The sequence below is a fragment of the Drosophila willistoni genome, chromosome 3R (genome assembly GCF_018902025.1).
Source record: "Drosophila willistoni isolate 14030-0811.24 chromosome 3R, UCI_dwil_1.1, whole genome shotgun sequence".
Taxonomy (NCBI): domain Eukaryota; kingdom Metazoa; phylum Arthropoda; class Insecta; order Diptera; family Drosophilidae; genus Drosophila; species Drosophila willistoni.
In genome coordinates this window covers 25,109,433-25,122,615 of record NC_061086.1, presented here as the reverse complement: position 1 = coordinate 25,122,615, position 13,183 = coordinate 25,109,433, and the positions used below count along the sequence as shown (strand labels likewise).

Sequence of the window (13,183 nt, the reverse complement as noted above, 5' to 3'; positions counted from 1 at the left end):
TTGCGCCTATCATAATTTAATAAATTTTTTGCAAGACGTAGTCGTGGCAGCATTTGTTAAGTCGACGCAAACCGGATCTGTATATGATATATTAATGTTTATTTATGAAAATTTTCCGGTAATCTAGAGTATTTCGTTAATACATAAATACTCAAGGTACATTGTACCAAATGAGTTACATACCTTCTTTTTAATTGCTTTACGAAGTGAACTATTTCATTTTAATTAATCGAATAAAAATCAGGAAAAAAAGTGTAAAAGCAACTTATATTTAAAAAACAAAACAGAATTCCGACTGCTGGCTGTTTTTGAAATTTTCTCGCAATTTTAAAAAAGCCAGATTTGACGGGAAAAAAGGGATTTGCCAATACTGCAACTCATACCAATGATGCCACTTCAAACATGTTCGCACGTTTTTTTTTTTAATATTCCACAGTGAATTCGCCCAGCCTTAATTCTCAACAACGGTCACTCTTATCGATACCGAATTATCATAATGCTAGTGAGTACTTTTGGCGGTTAATTTAAAGAGCTAATTTTCGTAAGCTGGCTTACCTCCCTTCCCTTCCCTTTTTCGCTGAACAGAGTGCACATGACTTAATTATTTTAAACAATGGCCGGGAAATTTAATAGTAGACTTGTACAAAATTGTTTACTCTTTCAGCTCAGGAAAGGAGAGCGCTAGGACTGAAACCATACTATTTATAATTTTCAAGTAACCATGCAATTGGCACTGTTAGATTAATCTCCGGCAATGTTTTTATGAGAAGTATTTAAATTTTATAGCTCTCATCCTCTTGATCTTTCCCTCCATCTATACTCGTCTCTCTCTTTCTCTCTCTGTCCTGCCTAGATCATAGAAAAACAAAGCACTTGACTCATATAACTGTAAACATATGTGCTGCTACTTCCGTTTTTCCAGTTTGTTTTGACCCAAAGATAAACAGATATATAAGTATGTCGATTCTTTGGGGTGTCATAACCAAAAGATGAAACGTCGATCGCACGCGACGAAGTCGGACATGTGCCCAGATGTTGGACACACAATTACCATATCAGCAGCACATCATTCACAGTTAAGTGAAAAAACAGATTGAGCGATTGAGGCGGGTTCTTCCACCGCCTCTGCCTTAATAAGCCGCGCTCTCTGCTCACAAGAGTTTAGTCAAATTTGAGAGCAAAGTGTGGAAACAACTCGAGACAAATGAAGAACTGCAATACTGAAACAGACTTTACCGCATCGGGCTATATTGAGGACTATAACATCTATAACTATGATCAAAATCAAGTTCAAGCGAGCAGTTATATTAACTTTACTTGGTCCAACGATGGCTACAATTGGAGTACATTAGCGCCCGACACCGAGGCAGCATCTGCGTCTGAAGAGAAAAACTCTGAACCACAACACGAATCCGAAACGTTTAAGAGCACGGGACAACGCAAGGAACGCACAGCCTTTACGAAACCCCAGCTAAAGCAACTGGAAACGGAATTTGGTTATTCGAATTATCTCACTCGATTAAGACGCTACGAAATCGCTGTTGCTTTGGATCTGAGCGAGCGTCAGGTGAAGGTCTGGTTCCAGAATCGTCGCATGAAATGCAAACGGATTAAACTGGAAACTGGGATTTCCCCTCTCACAAAGGCAAACTATTGACATAGATACATTTACTACAACAAGTTTCTTTATCTCTTAAAATTTAATTATAGAATATAAAAATTTAGTGTTTTCTTTTTTTTTTAATCACTTCTTAAGCTTCTTTGCTGTTACTTTCTTTAGAGGCTGGGCCAACTCCTTCGCAGCAGTCAATTTTAATGTCTGGGTGGCCTTCTTGTTGATCTTATTTGACGAGGATTTCGCAACGGGTTTCACAATCGTTTTCTTTTTCTGTATTCCGCCGGTGCCAGGTTTACGTTTTAATAGATGATTATCAGTTGCCTTAACTTTCTGTGATCTTTTAGGCGGAGTGGGCAGATCTTCCTCTTCCTCATCATCATCCTCATCGTCGTCTTCATCGGTTAATTCTCCATCCGATTCGATAGCATCTACATAATCCTCATCATCTGAGTCTTCATTTATTGTTGTGCCCAGCAAATCCTCCAATTTGGGTTCTTTTTTTGCCTGCTTTGCCTTGCTACTTGTGGACGGCTCCTCATCCTCACCTTTTGTTTTCTCCAATGGCTTTACTAGCAAACTGTTGAAATCGATGCCGAGATGCTCATACTTCTTATTCAACTGGTTTACCTTGCTCAGGCTACCAAGTGTGCGCTTCTGGCAGGCGGACTCGTCCCAGTTGTTCTGTCTTTTGACGCTACGCTGCTTGGCTGCTGTCACTTCCGACACATATATTTCCTTGCCTGCCTATTGAATCAGTTAGAATTATTATTATATTGTCGCCTTGATTGGAATAACTATCTCACTTACTTTATTTTGAACCTTCTTAACGGAAGTTTTGAAGTAGTTATAGATCTGTTTCTCGGGCGGAATATACGATGCCTTGACCACTTTCTGAAACATCAGATAGTTGTCCATGGTATCGGCCGCCACTTTGGCCACCTCGGGATACTCAAATTCCACAAAGGCAAAACCTTTGCTGCCACCTGTGCGTGGAGACCGCCCCAGGCGGACACGCAGGACACGTCCAAATTGCTTGAAATATTGACGTAGTTGATTCTCAAAAAAACCATGGGGTAGATGCTTGATGAAGACTACGCCGCGCTCTTTGCGAGGCTCCTGGCTCTTTTGTTGACTTGGAGGCAGTTTTTTCTTTAACTGTGTAAAAGATGGCCAAATGGAATAAACGAAATTTACAGTTAAGTTTGTCTCATTCGTCTTACCTGCCCAGAGACCACGGTTTTATTTGCCACCGTTTTCTTTGTTGTGGTCTTCACTTGTTTTTGAATCTTTTGTGGTTTGGGTTTCGCTACAGGCGGCATTGTAGCAAATTGTTTTGTATATTAAATAAGCAAAATTCAATTGGAGAAAAATAAAAATCGCGGCACCGCACGTGGAACAGCCAGCGTTGCCAATAATTGTGGGGTTGTGTGATGGACATGACAGCGCTGCCAGATCAAATTAACCATATTCCGACTATTAAATCGATAATTACAATATATCGATAAATGGCACACGAAATTCATTTGTTTACAAACATTGTTTTGTTTCTTAAGTATTTTTAAAACTGCAACACATCATGGCAGAAATCTCGTTGAATATATCACAAATATCTATGAGCTCCCAACTGTCCAATGAGGAGGATGCCAAATGCTTTTGCGATAGCTACACTTACGATGACCTGAAGGAGTTTCTTGCCGATTCCAGTCTCAAAAAACTGCTTTTGCCGTATGTCCATGAAATTACGTTGGCCAAGCCGGTAAGAATAAAGAAACAAATTTTTAAGTTCAACCTTAATTGCTCATTCACCGATGCTCAGTTGTTTACACGTTTTATCCAAGCCTTATCCTGCGATTTAACGTTAAGTGTTGACCAACTTTGTGACCTCTACATACTGTCTATTATAATGATGACATACCAGGAAGAGGATCAACTAATCATGCTGGAGCGGCTCAAATTAGTAGAGGTCATCGGCAATTTAACCGATCATCTGGATCTGGAGGATATTATTTTTATAGCGTTTAGTATATACGAAAAATTTGTTATTAGCATAGACCGTATTGAAAAGGTCATTGCTCTGCTGGCATCCATGCCAGCTATAATTCGCGCCTCAGCCTTGGCAGCTGATATTGCTGTCAGTCTGCTACTTATCATTTTAGCAAAGTATACTAAAACTCCTCGCGGTTTGGAGATGGGGCAAGTAGGTATTTATGAGATGTTTGTTATTTTCCAATTGTTAATTGTTTTTACTTTTTTGCAGAAGCAGTTGGAAAATGGTTTCAATATGATCCAGCTAATTGATTGGCAGCATCTGGATGTCTCTGGCCGTCATGCAGAGATGTTTATGGTAATCAAAAGTTTCGGTCTAATCATCAATTGCCGACGAATGCGTGAAGCGTGTCCTGATAGGGTGGGTAACGAAATTCGTGAATATTTTTTAAAGATTAGCAAGAGCATAGACCACTCATCGACTTATGGAATGATGGTGAGTCATACAGGGAACCCTTAGAAATTGTTATTTCGTTAATACATAATTCTTTTCAGGTGGAGCGTTATATTGCATATTGTGTGATTCGTGGAGTTTGCACAAGTAATACAACACCAACTGATCTGGTGTAGAACTTATTTCTATTTGCCACACAGCAACGTATTTTTAAGTATTTTTTGCTGCCTCTAGGAAGAAGCGTTTATTCATTTTTATTTATTAACTAAGAATGTTATTTAGTAACGGTTGACTTTAAGCACTAGTAGTACTAATTGTAAGCGTTAATTACACACCTTTCCTCAGTTGAATCAATGCAATTTGAATTCCAATATACAAACGACTGGAACTAGTTCTGCATTGATATTGCTAAGGGGCCTAGTTCTAAGGTGCTTTTAGAAGCAACAAGCGAGGGTCATGGGCACGTGTCGGATTTGATTTGATTCCACGGCATAAGCAGAACAGCAGCATTTAAAAATAAAATATACATAATACATATATTAAAAAATACCAAATAATTAAAGTAAATTAAGCGCCATAGTAGCAGTAGCAGCAACAGCCGCAGCATGTTCTATCTGATTGGTCTTGGCTTGGGGGATATCAAGGATATCACAGTGAAAGGGCTGGACATTGTCAAGCAGTGCAGTCGTGTCTACCTGGAAATGTATACGTCTATTCTTGGCTGCAGCCTTGAGGACATGGTGAGCAGGAGCAGGGGTGGGCGACATCCGTAATAAGGAATGTACGTGAAAATTATTTGTAAACGCTTTTCCTTCCTACCTGCAGCAAGAATTTTATGGACGACCCCTGTTGCTGGCTGATAGAGACCTTGTTGAGCAGGGAGCCGATGAGATTCTGGCAGGTGCTGGTGAATCCGATGTGGCCCTACTGGTGGTGGGCGATCCCTTTGGAGCCACAACACACACAGATTTCATTTTGCGCGCCAAGGAGAAAAACATACCCTACAAGGTCATCCACAATGCATCCATAATGAACGCCATCGGCTGCTGCGGCCTGCAATTGTACAAATTCGGCGAAACCGTGTCCATACCCTATTGGGATGAGACCTGGAAGCCGGACAGCTTCTATGATAAGATTAAGCTGAATCGCCTGCATAACATGCACACGCTGTGCCTGCTGGACATCAAGGTGAAGGAGCCCACCCCTGAGTCGCTGATGCGCAAGCGCAAGGAATATATGCCGCCGCGCTTCATGAGCGTAGCCGAGGCTGCCCATCAACTGCTCAGCATTGTGGAGAAGAAGGATGCCTTGGAGCGGAACACAGTGCTGAACGAGCAATCGCTCTGTGTGGGCTTAGCCCGTGTGGGTCAGGACACGCAACAGATTGTCGTTACGACGCTTCAGGAAATGCGCTCCACAGATTTAGGCCAGCCGTTGCATTCACTGATCATTCCCGCCAAGGAAATGCATCCACTTGAGGTGGAGTTCTTGCAGCAATATGCCGCCAGCATCAAACTTGATGATTACAATCACTAAAGAAACCCCATTTGAATCCCACCGAGCAACCGCATGAATGAATAAATGAAATTATCGATCTAAGTGATTAGTGAGTGAAACAAAACACGAATGTTCACCAGTCCAGTCCAGTCCAGGCAACTGAACATTAAATTGAATTTACGATGCTTGAAGCTCTGTAGCGCCTCTCCATGGAGTACATAAGAAAAGTGATATATGTGTGGTTTCCACGCCCCCACCTCCCCGATCCCCAACAAACCCCTCGCCAATCCACTAAATGGACTTGGTTTTGTCTGTCTTAATTCCATCTGTATATGTAATTTGTATGTAGTTTGCCAACAAGAATAAAGTTGTATTAAACCATCAAGTGTGAGCCCCCATTCGTAGTGGAGCATTTCGGTTAATTAGAAATCCTAGCACATTTTATTTAAAAATCAAACGAATGCATCAATCAAGTCCTAATCAGTAGTAAAGGCCTCGCATACGTCGCGAGGACCCCTGGCGATCGTAGAGCATATTAAATTTATTGACAAACTGATGCATATCGTTGCAGCCCTTAGTGAGGGTGCCAAGGTAGCTAATTAATCCCACGTCGTTGCACTGCGTGTAAAACTCCTCCTGAAAGGCGGGCACCTGCATTACGGGCAGACGATGGCAAAGGGCGTATGCCTCTCGCAATATCTCCTGATTGGGCTTCAGTTTGCCCGCCTCTACGTCTTTTATGTACTGCAACACGATTTTGATACGTGTATTTAGCATTTTGATGGCACTATCTTGGGCCACCAGATGTTCGGCCACCACACTCTTCTCCCCGGACTCGTTGGTGGTCATGCGGGCCACATGATCCACACCAATGCGCTCTGCCTCCTCGGTGGCCAGTGTGTAAGTTAGGGGAACAAAGAGCATGGTAGCCTCACCATCTACCAAATCGATTAAGGACTCGAAAAGCTTAATGGGCAGTTGATCTACGCTTCGTGATAGTGGATTCAGTTGCAGCATTATTGGGCATTCATTGATTGTGGCAATTTGTTTCTGTATTTTAATATCCGAAGCTGTCGGACTCTCGCCCGTTGTGTACCAGCCAATAAAATCGAGATCGCTGAATACCTGCAAGTCATGCCAAGTAAAATCAAAATTCAGCCTCTCTCTCTATCCCTACTACCTGTTTGTATTGCTGCTCCTTTTTGTTGTAGTAGTCTTTGTTGATTATCATCTCGTCGCCAAACACATCGGTCTTCAGTTCGAATGAGTTCATCACCTCAATGTTGCGACCCTTCTGTTTGCCAATTAAAGCACCATATACCTGGCGCGGTTCACCATGCTGGGCACGAAAACGCGTCCAGTGCTCCGATATATTCATAATGACCAGTGGATGCAGCGAAATAGTCACCGATGCGATTGTGCCGGCCGCAGCCATAATGTTGCCCACAATTGGATTCTTTGTCTGCTGCTGTTTGCTGTTGTTTTCAGCTGCCGCAGCGTTTGACGTACTCGGCTTGGCCGACGCATCCAAATCAATATCCATTTGCTCCATATTTCAAGGCTTTGGCGAATTCTAAATATATTGTTGAATTTTAATTTATTTTGCAAAAGTTGTTGTTGCTTTTTCTGTTAAAATTTGTGGCAACAGAGTTGTTTTTTGACTCGATAACGATACAAGAAAATCGATTATTTTTGAAACGCCATATGACAGATTGACGTTGCACAGTGGTCGGAAAACATAGGAATACCCATTTTTAAAATTTAGATAAAATTGAACAAATTTTAGTTCAATTTTTAAGTCCTTAGACCTTAAATGCAACTTGCCCTTTTTTTCTCCATTTATTTAAGAAATATGTTTATATACATATATATTACGCAAATATCATTCTACAAATATGTATAATAGGAAAACATTGAAACAAACATTAAAAGGCACCTTATGGTTACCAATTCGTTTTGCCTTTTTCCCATATTTTTGGTTTGTCTGCGATTTTGTCAATCTAAATCGTTATAAAATATTTATTGAAATATGTTTACAATTGGGTAATTCCAGATGATTTCTAGTGCCGAACTTGAATCGAGCTAGACTACGCTCTAGTTCGACAAGAAATGGAAAAATTTGTATAATTAAAATTAGCTGAACATTAAATGAAACTTCATGCCAAGAGCGTTGATTGCGAATCCAGATAAAATGTAGCAAGACCATAGTACTACACATGAATAACAGCCAATTAAAAACTTTCTGTCCAACTGTTACATTAAGAACACTGCGGCAATTCTTACCCATAACACAGAGTAACAGAAATGACGGCAACAACAGCTTAATACCAGTTATTAGAGGCAGGAGAATTGAATGGTCTCCAAAGCAGGTGTACTCCAAAGATTTCTGAAAATATTCTACATCGGAAATATTTCCAACGGCGAGAAACGAAAAACAGCCATAAATCAAAATGTATATCGAAATGGTCTTCTCACTGATTTGGGCTTGACTCTTAAGCTTTAGCTTCAAGCCAAGATTCAGTTCTGTGGCTAACATTTGGATAACCAATGTCTCATACGATGTGCAAAGCAACGTGTAGAGGGTGCTGAGATTAAAGATTAATTCGATACTATTTTGTGGTTGTCGAATGAATACGACACATAGATAACTCCAGGATATAACGTTCATAATCCAAGCGCCAGTTGGTTTATATTGAATGTGTATGAAAGCAGCCGTCAAAATTAGGCCATTGCTGATCAAGATATTCCGCCTATGAATTATTCCGAATGCAAACGGCCGAAGAAATGTCAGTGGAATACTGGCCAGCAACAGGTTACGGTGAACGCTACCCAGAGATGAAGGACACCACGTGATTCCCGCTAAACCACAGACCAAGAATAGCCACAAATAAAAATTCACGTTCCGCCACCCGAAACGAAATGCGTGACGATTATTATAGAATGCAAAGCCCATGTAAAAAATACCAAGAAAATGGCGACGATTGAATCCAAGCACACAACACATAGACAGAACAATAGGCAACATGAGCTCCTTACGGGATATATGAGATTTCACACTACTGTTATGTATCCTTAGTACCAGTAACCATATGAAAGCCGGCAACAGGAGAACGTAAGCCACTATCCAAGGTATTCTCTGAAGCAGCACGAATGCAAATATAAATGTGCTCATTAGAAGAACAATAATCGTCAATAATAGAAAGCATATACTTGATGTTTGCCCAGGAAAATTTGTAGAGTTTGATTCGAGCTGACAATGCAAATAATACAACCATCCAAGAATCCCAAATGCAGTGGCAACAATCATAATTCCTTGGTAATAGACCTGATAGTAGTCAATGCATTTGAGTAGAGAAGGCATAAAGTTGGCGCTGTATTCCCGTAAAGTTTTAAATCGTTTTTGGAGGCTCAATAGACGACAAGTTGATTCAAAATTATCCATCATATCGAGAGTTAACCAAAACTTTGGAAGAAAACCGCTTAGCAGGCCACGATTATGTAGCCTAAGCAAATTTTTGGCCTGGGCAAGGAGTTGAAGAGAGTTCATCCACATGGCATATGCTTCATAATGGTTGCTAGAATTGAGGACACCTGAGGGAAGGGTTCCCAGATTGTTAAATGGCGTCGGAATTCCAAGCATAGCGCTCATCAGAGGTGTTAATTGAATATAATGAAAACTGTGGAGTGGTCTGACCTGATCCAGGGCCCTAAAGCTGGGTCCCGGCATGGATTTAGTATGACTAACACCAGAACCCCATAGAAAGACTGGCGTTTCCATCCTCAATTTTTTAGTTGTTTTTCCAGAATGCGAGACCAAAAGATAGGCTGTGCGGTGATCTGGGAACACCATTTCGAATCGGTGATAGGTTTTCCATATGTCTCGTTCCGTATAGTTGAGATTTTCCTGAAAGGATTCCACTTTTCCGGCCAATTGTAGTCCTTGAAGATGCACCAAATAAATGATAGCATCATCCTTATCCAAAAATTGTGATCCGTTCAATAAACATTGTTTTAGAGACTGGAAAACCGCTTCGTCCTGCTTGAAAGTACGTATCTTTCCCTTTTCAATAGAATTGTCGATTTTGATATGATAAAGGTTAGGGAAGTACTCTAGAATCTGAGATGACCAGGCATAGCTTCGCGTGGAATGATTGAAAACAGAATCAAATGAAGCACTTCGATCCCCTTGGAATCCAGCAAAAATGGAAATATGTGCGGCTCTTCTGTCAATGGGAGGAGCTGGCATGCGAATTATCCCCACCAATCCTTGATGAAGAAAGAGCTGCCGCAGATGGGGAACATTGTTGCAGCCATTTTCGAAAAAGTCTGTTGCCTGCAGACCGTCGAGGACAAAAACCACCAGACGGTTTGCTGGTGCTCGATATTTCTGTGGTGGTTGAGCCGCGTCCTCAAACCATCCAATGACCCTTGATTGAAAGTAAATGACCCAAATCGATCCAAACAATACTGCATGCATTAGCAATGCGTAAACAAATTTAATTTGATTCATATTTTTAGAAATTGTAGACTTTTAGAACTCGAACATATTCTGAGACTGACTACTGACAAATCAATCATTCCCTGAATTAAACTTACAAATTTCTCCGATATGTGCTGGATAGCCAATGCTATAGTTGTTCACGTTCTGTTGCTCGGTTATTTACTGCAAATACACTTTCACTCCAATCTCATTGAAAATTTGAAGCCGCAGAGGACACTGCGCGAACTGGATTTAGAACCGCCAGCAGATCGACTTGTGATCTTTTTCATTGATGGCCTTGGAGCCAATACATTTTTTAATAATAATTGCGCTGCAGTCCCTCAAATTCGGGAGTTGTTTCTCCAACAAGGACTTGTGGGAATAATACGTACAAATGTTCCAACTAATTCCCGTCCTGCGAATGTTGCCACATTCGGAGGCTTTCCGGAGGACCCATCTGCTATTTTTACTAATTTCGATGCAAATCCAACATCATTCGATACGGTCTTCAATCGTAGCCGTTCCACCTATGGATGGGGTTCAATTGGAGTTCTCGAGTTCTTTGACAATATGCCCAATGGTGGAGTTAATTTAAAGTTCGAAAATTATACCGATAGACAGATAACATTAAATTGTGCTGCAGACGAATGGGTAAGCGGAAGAGTCAAAGATTTTCTGGCTCAGGACAAGAATGTAAACGAAGTGCTTAATACGACAACATCGGTATTTTATATATATCTCGCTGACATGGATATGGCTGGACATATCTATAATCCAAAAAATGATTTATATCTGAAACAACTTCATTCTACACAGCAGAGAATAAGAGATATGTACGATCTATTTCAAGAAAAGTTTAAGGATAATCGCACAGTGTACCTGATGACATCGGATCATGGTATGACTAACTTTGGTTCACATGGCGGTGGATCCTTCCATGAAACTGTAGTTCCTTTCTTTTTCTGGGGTGCCGGAGTCAATAGGAAGGCTTCAAATGATGGAATGACCTTTACAGACCTCCAATTGCCATTTTACCAGCTGGATCAGATTCAATTGGCCTCACTTATGTCGGCATTGATTGGTCTTCCACCGCCAATGAACAATCTGGGAATCTTGCCGCTGGGCTTCTTGAAAGCAACACCAAAATACGAGGCTCAGGCGGCCCATCTGAATGCTCTTCAACTACTAGAGCAAGTGACTTCCGTCTTAAAACGGCATGGGAAATGGTTATCACAGTTTCAGAAATTAAACCTTAAGGATATTGGTCACTATAACGCCCAGATAGAACGACTATTCCAATTGGGTTGCTATCAATTGGCCATGAATAACAGCCACGAAGCAGCAGAATTGGCCGTTGAATGCCTTGAGTTTTATAAAAATTACTATCGTAGTGGTTTAATAGCGGCCATGATTGCTTCATATCTTGGTTGGCTCTATTATCTATTGCTTAAATTAAGTAACAAAGAAAAGAAACCAACAGGAGGACTTAACTCTTCGATTACTCGATGGCTGATGCTGTTGGGGCTGCTTTTGGTCTCGTTGATGTTATTGCAAAAGATACCAGGCTGGACCGCATTTTATCTATCGCTTCCCATACCGATGTGGATTTTGGCACTACGTGAGCGTCCAATTGAGGGCAGAGTAATTGTAGCACCCATTACCCATACGATTTGGATAGGTTCAATTAGCTCTTTGCTGGTTGCAGCATTTTTTGATCGTCGCTTACTTTGGATGGGATTTGTTCTGTTCAGGTGTGCATGCAATCGTCAAGGATTTGCGCAGCCCTCTGTTAAATTTGTTACATGGTTTTTTCTTGTGGTTCTGCTTGGATTATTTACCATGGTTCCACCTTCCCTTGGGAGAAGGGACACGAAACTATTAAGTTTCAGCATGCTGTTTGCTCTGCTGAGACCCTTAGTCTTAAGGGAACACCATAAAATGCGTATTTGGATCATAAATGGGTGCACATTGGTAATGGGTGCATATCTCACTTATCGGAAAAATGATAATGTTGTCGTATTGATGGTCTTCCGGCAACTTGCCATTGCTAACTTGGCTTACGGATTCATTTGCATCCCTTTTTCATCGTCAACAACGGCGCAATGTCGTTTAAATTTAATATGGTTCAATTTGAGCACCATTTATACGCTGCTGAGCACTTCCTTTGAATCGTTTTTCATGCAATTGTTACTTATGGAATGTCTAATGAGCAGGAAGCTTAACGGCGAGATTAATCTATACAAGGGTTGCCCATTGAAGAATTCGTATCGATATGCATCTTTTATTCTACTTTATGCTTACCTCTCCTTCTTTGGCATTGGCAACCTTTCGTCTATTAGCTCGTTTGATCCAAACACAGGTCGTCTATTTATGGCTGGCGATACGATCATTTTCACTGGATTCCTGGTCTTACTTAAATTATCAATACCCTCGATTGTTATTATCGCCAGCATGTATTTGACATGTTCCTTTGTCCGGCATAATGTGCGAGAAATTTTCATTAGCCTGTTTCTCATGGCTGACACAATGAGTTTGTATTTCCTACTTCAAATGCGCAGCGAAGGATCTTGGCGTGAGGTACGCTACTCGGTAGCCCATTTCATGATTGCCCATTGCAGCATATTTGTGATAATGATAATTTCTGGGATATCGAAGTTATTGCTCAGCTCAAGGGAATTGATAATTTCCGATACCGAAACTGAATACAATTTAAATTCATTGGTTGTAAAATAAACTATTATTTGTACTTCAATTATTGAAACCGTAAGCTCGTAAGCAAAAGTCGAAACTTGCGATGTGTAATCCCTAATGGGACATGGGATTTATATATTAAAGTAGCCTAATTTAATTCAAAAAAGGAAAGTTATTTTAGTTTACAAATTGCGGATGATATCGGGTTTTTAGCCAAATAAAAAGATTATATCTTTAGTTTACAATAAAATCAGTTTTATTTAAATGAGGGAGGGGTTTGAAAATATTTGAAATAAACTTAATTACCCTAGGTTCTACAAGAGTTTACGTACCAAATTTGTTGGCTATAGCTCTTATAGTTTCCGAGATTGAGTTGTTTATACGCACAGACGGACGGATGGACGAACATGGCTATTGATACTGATCAAGAATATATATATACCTTATTGAGTCGGAA

At 40.6% G+C, this 13,183-nt stretch overlaps 7 protein-coding genes across 7 annotated transcripts; 4 read left to right on the top strand and 3 right to left on the bottom strand.

Moving 5' to 3' along the window:
• The first annotated feature begins 894 nt into the window (after positions 1 to 894).
• Positions 895 to 1,697, top strand: LOC6647357 (homeobox protein MOX-1). Its single transcript, XM_002069894.3, has one exon. It carries the CDS (start codon positions 1,205 to 1,207, stop codon positions 1,655 to 1,657), a length of 453 nt encoding a protein of 150 aa, XP_002069930.1. The 5' UTR covers positions 895 to 1,204; the 3' UTR covers positions 1,658 to 1,697.
• On the bottom strand, positions 1,664 to 3,047 carry LOC6647358 (MKI67 FHA domain-interacting nucleolar phosphoprotein). Its single transcript, XM_002069895.3, has 3 exons — positions 2,839 to 3,047; positions 2,426 to 2,773; positions 1,664 to 2,362 (listed from the first exon to the last, which is right to left on the bottom strand). The coding sequence occupies exons 1-3, from the start codon at positions 2,935 to 2,937 to the stop codon at positions 1,745 to 1,747; spliced, it is 1,065 nt and encodes a 354-aa protein (XP_002069931.1). The 5' UTR covers positions 2,938 to 3,047; the 3' UTR covers positions 1,664 to 1,744.
• Positions 3,048 to 3,113: 66 nt separating this feature from the next.
• On the top strand, positions 3,114 to 4,607 carry LOC6647359. The gene is made up of 4 exons (XM_002069896.3): positions 3,114 to 3,374; positions 3,435 to 3,815; positions 3,876 to 4,100; positions 4,160 to 4,607. Exons 1-4 carry the CDS (start codon positions 3,195 to 3,197, stop codon positions 4,232 to 4,234), a joined length of 861 nt encoding a protein of 286 aa, XP_002069932.3. The 5' UTR covers positions 3,114 to 3,194; the 3' UTR covers positions 4,235 to 4,607.
• Positions 4,505 to 5,940, top strand: LOC6647360 (diphthine methyl ester synthase). Its single transcript, XM_002069897.4, has 2 exons — positions 4,505 to 4,798; positions 4,884 to 5,940. The coding sequence occupies exons 1-2, from the start codon at positions 4,664 to 4,666 to the stop codon at positions 5,592 to 5,594; spliced, it is 846 nt and encodes a 281-aa protein (XP_002069933.1). The 5' UTR covers positions 4,505 to 4,663; the 3' UTR covers positions 5,595 to 5,940.
• Positions 5,941 to 5,973: 33 nt separating this feature from the next.
• Positions 5,974 to 7,195, bottom strand: LOC6647361 (COP9 signalosome complex subunit 6). Its single transcript, XM_002069898.4, has 2 exons — positions 6,736 to 7,195; positions 5,974 to 6,680 (listed from the first exon to the last, which is right to left on the bottom strand). The coding sequence occupies exons 1-2, from the start codon at positions 7,105 to 7,107 to the stop codon at positions 6,036 to 6,038; spliced, it is 1,017 nt and encodes a 338-aa protein (XP_002069934.1). The 5' UTR covers positions 7,108 to 7,195; the 3' UTR covers positions 5,974 to 6,035.
• Positions 7,196 to 7,556: 361 nt separating this feature from the next.
• LOC6647362 (GPI ethanolamine phosphate transferase 1) lies at positions 7,557 to 10,135 on the bottom strand. The gene has a single exon (XM_047013662.1). The coding sequence runs from the start codon at positions 10,063 to 10,065 to the stop codon at positions 7,564 to 7,566; it is 2,502 nt and encodes an 833-aa protein (XP_046869618.1). The 5' UTR covers positions 10,066 to 10,135; the 3' UTR covers positions 7,557 to 7,563.
• Positions 10,136 to 10,154: 19 nt separating this feature from the next.
• Positions 10,155 to 12,925, top strand: LOC6648080 (GPI ethanolamine phosphate transferase 1). Its single transcript, XM_002069900.3, has one exon. It carries the CDS (start codon positions 10,165 to 10,167, stop codon positions 12,766 to 12,768), a length of 2,604 nt encoding a protein of 867 aa, XP_002069936.1. The 5' UTR covers positions 10,155 to 10,164; the 3' UTR covers positions 12,769 to 12,925.
• The last annotated feature ends 258 nt before the right edge of the window (positions 12,926 to 13,183 follow it).

Coding starts and splice junctions, on each gene's coding strand:
- LOC6647359 (XM_002069896.3), top strand. CDS start 3,195: ATGGCAGAAATCTCGTTGAATATATCACAAATATCTATGAGCTCCCAA. Junction 3,375..3,434: donor AAATTACGTTGGCCAAGCCG/GTAAGAATAAAG, acceptor ACCGATGCTCAG/TTGTTTACACGTTTTATCCA. Junction 3,816..3,875: donor GCGGTTTGGAGATGGGGCAA/GTAGGTATTTAT, acceptor ACTTTTTTGCAG/AAGCAGTTGGAAAATGGTTT.
- LOC6647360 (XM_002069897.4), top strand. CDS start 4,664: ATGTTCTATCTGATTGGTCTTGGCTTGGGGGATATCAAGGATATCACA. Junction 4,799..4,883: donor GCTGCAGCCTTGAGGACATG/GTGAGCAGGAGC, acceptor TCCTACCTGCAG/CAAGAATTTTATGGACGACC.
- LOC6648080 (XM_002069900.3), top strand. CDS start 10,165: ATGTGCTGGATAGCCAATGCTATAGTTGTTCACGTTCTGTTGCTCGGT.
- LOC6647357 (XM_002069894.3), top strand. CDS start 1,205: ATGAAGAACTGCAATACTGAAACAGACTTTACCGCATCGGGCTATATT.
- LOC6647358 (XM_002069895.3), bottom strand. CDS start 2,937: ATGCCGCCTGTAGCGAAACCCAAACCACAAAAGATTCAAAAACAAGTG. Junction 2,774..2,838: donor AAACCGTGGTCTCTGGGCAG/GTAAGACGAATG, acceptor TCTTTTACACAG/TTAAAGAAAAAACTGCCTCC. Junction 2,363..2,425: donor TTAAGAAGGTTCAAAATAAA/GTAAGTGAGATA, acceptor CTGATTCAATAG/GCAGGCAAGGAAATATATGT.
- LOC6647362 (XM_047013662.1), bottom strand. CDS start 10,065: ATGAATCAAATTAAATTTGTTTACGCATTGCTAATGCATGCAGTATTG.
- LOC6647361 (XM_002069898.4), bottom strand. CDS start 7,107: ATGGAGCAAATGGATATTGATTTGGATGCGTCGGCCAAGCCGAGTACG. Junction 6,681..6,735: donor AGGAGCAGCAATACAAACAG/GTAGTAGGGATA, acceptor CATGACTTGCAG/GTATTCAGCGATCTCGATTT.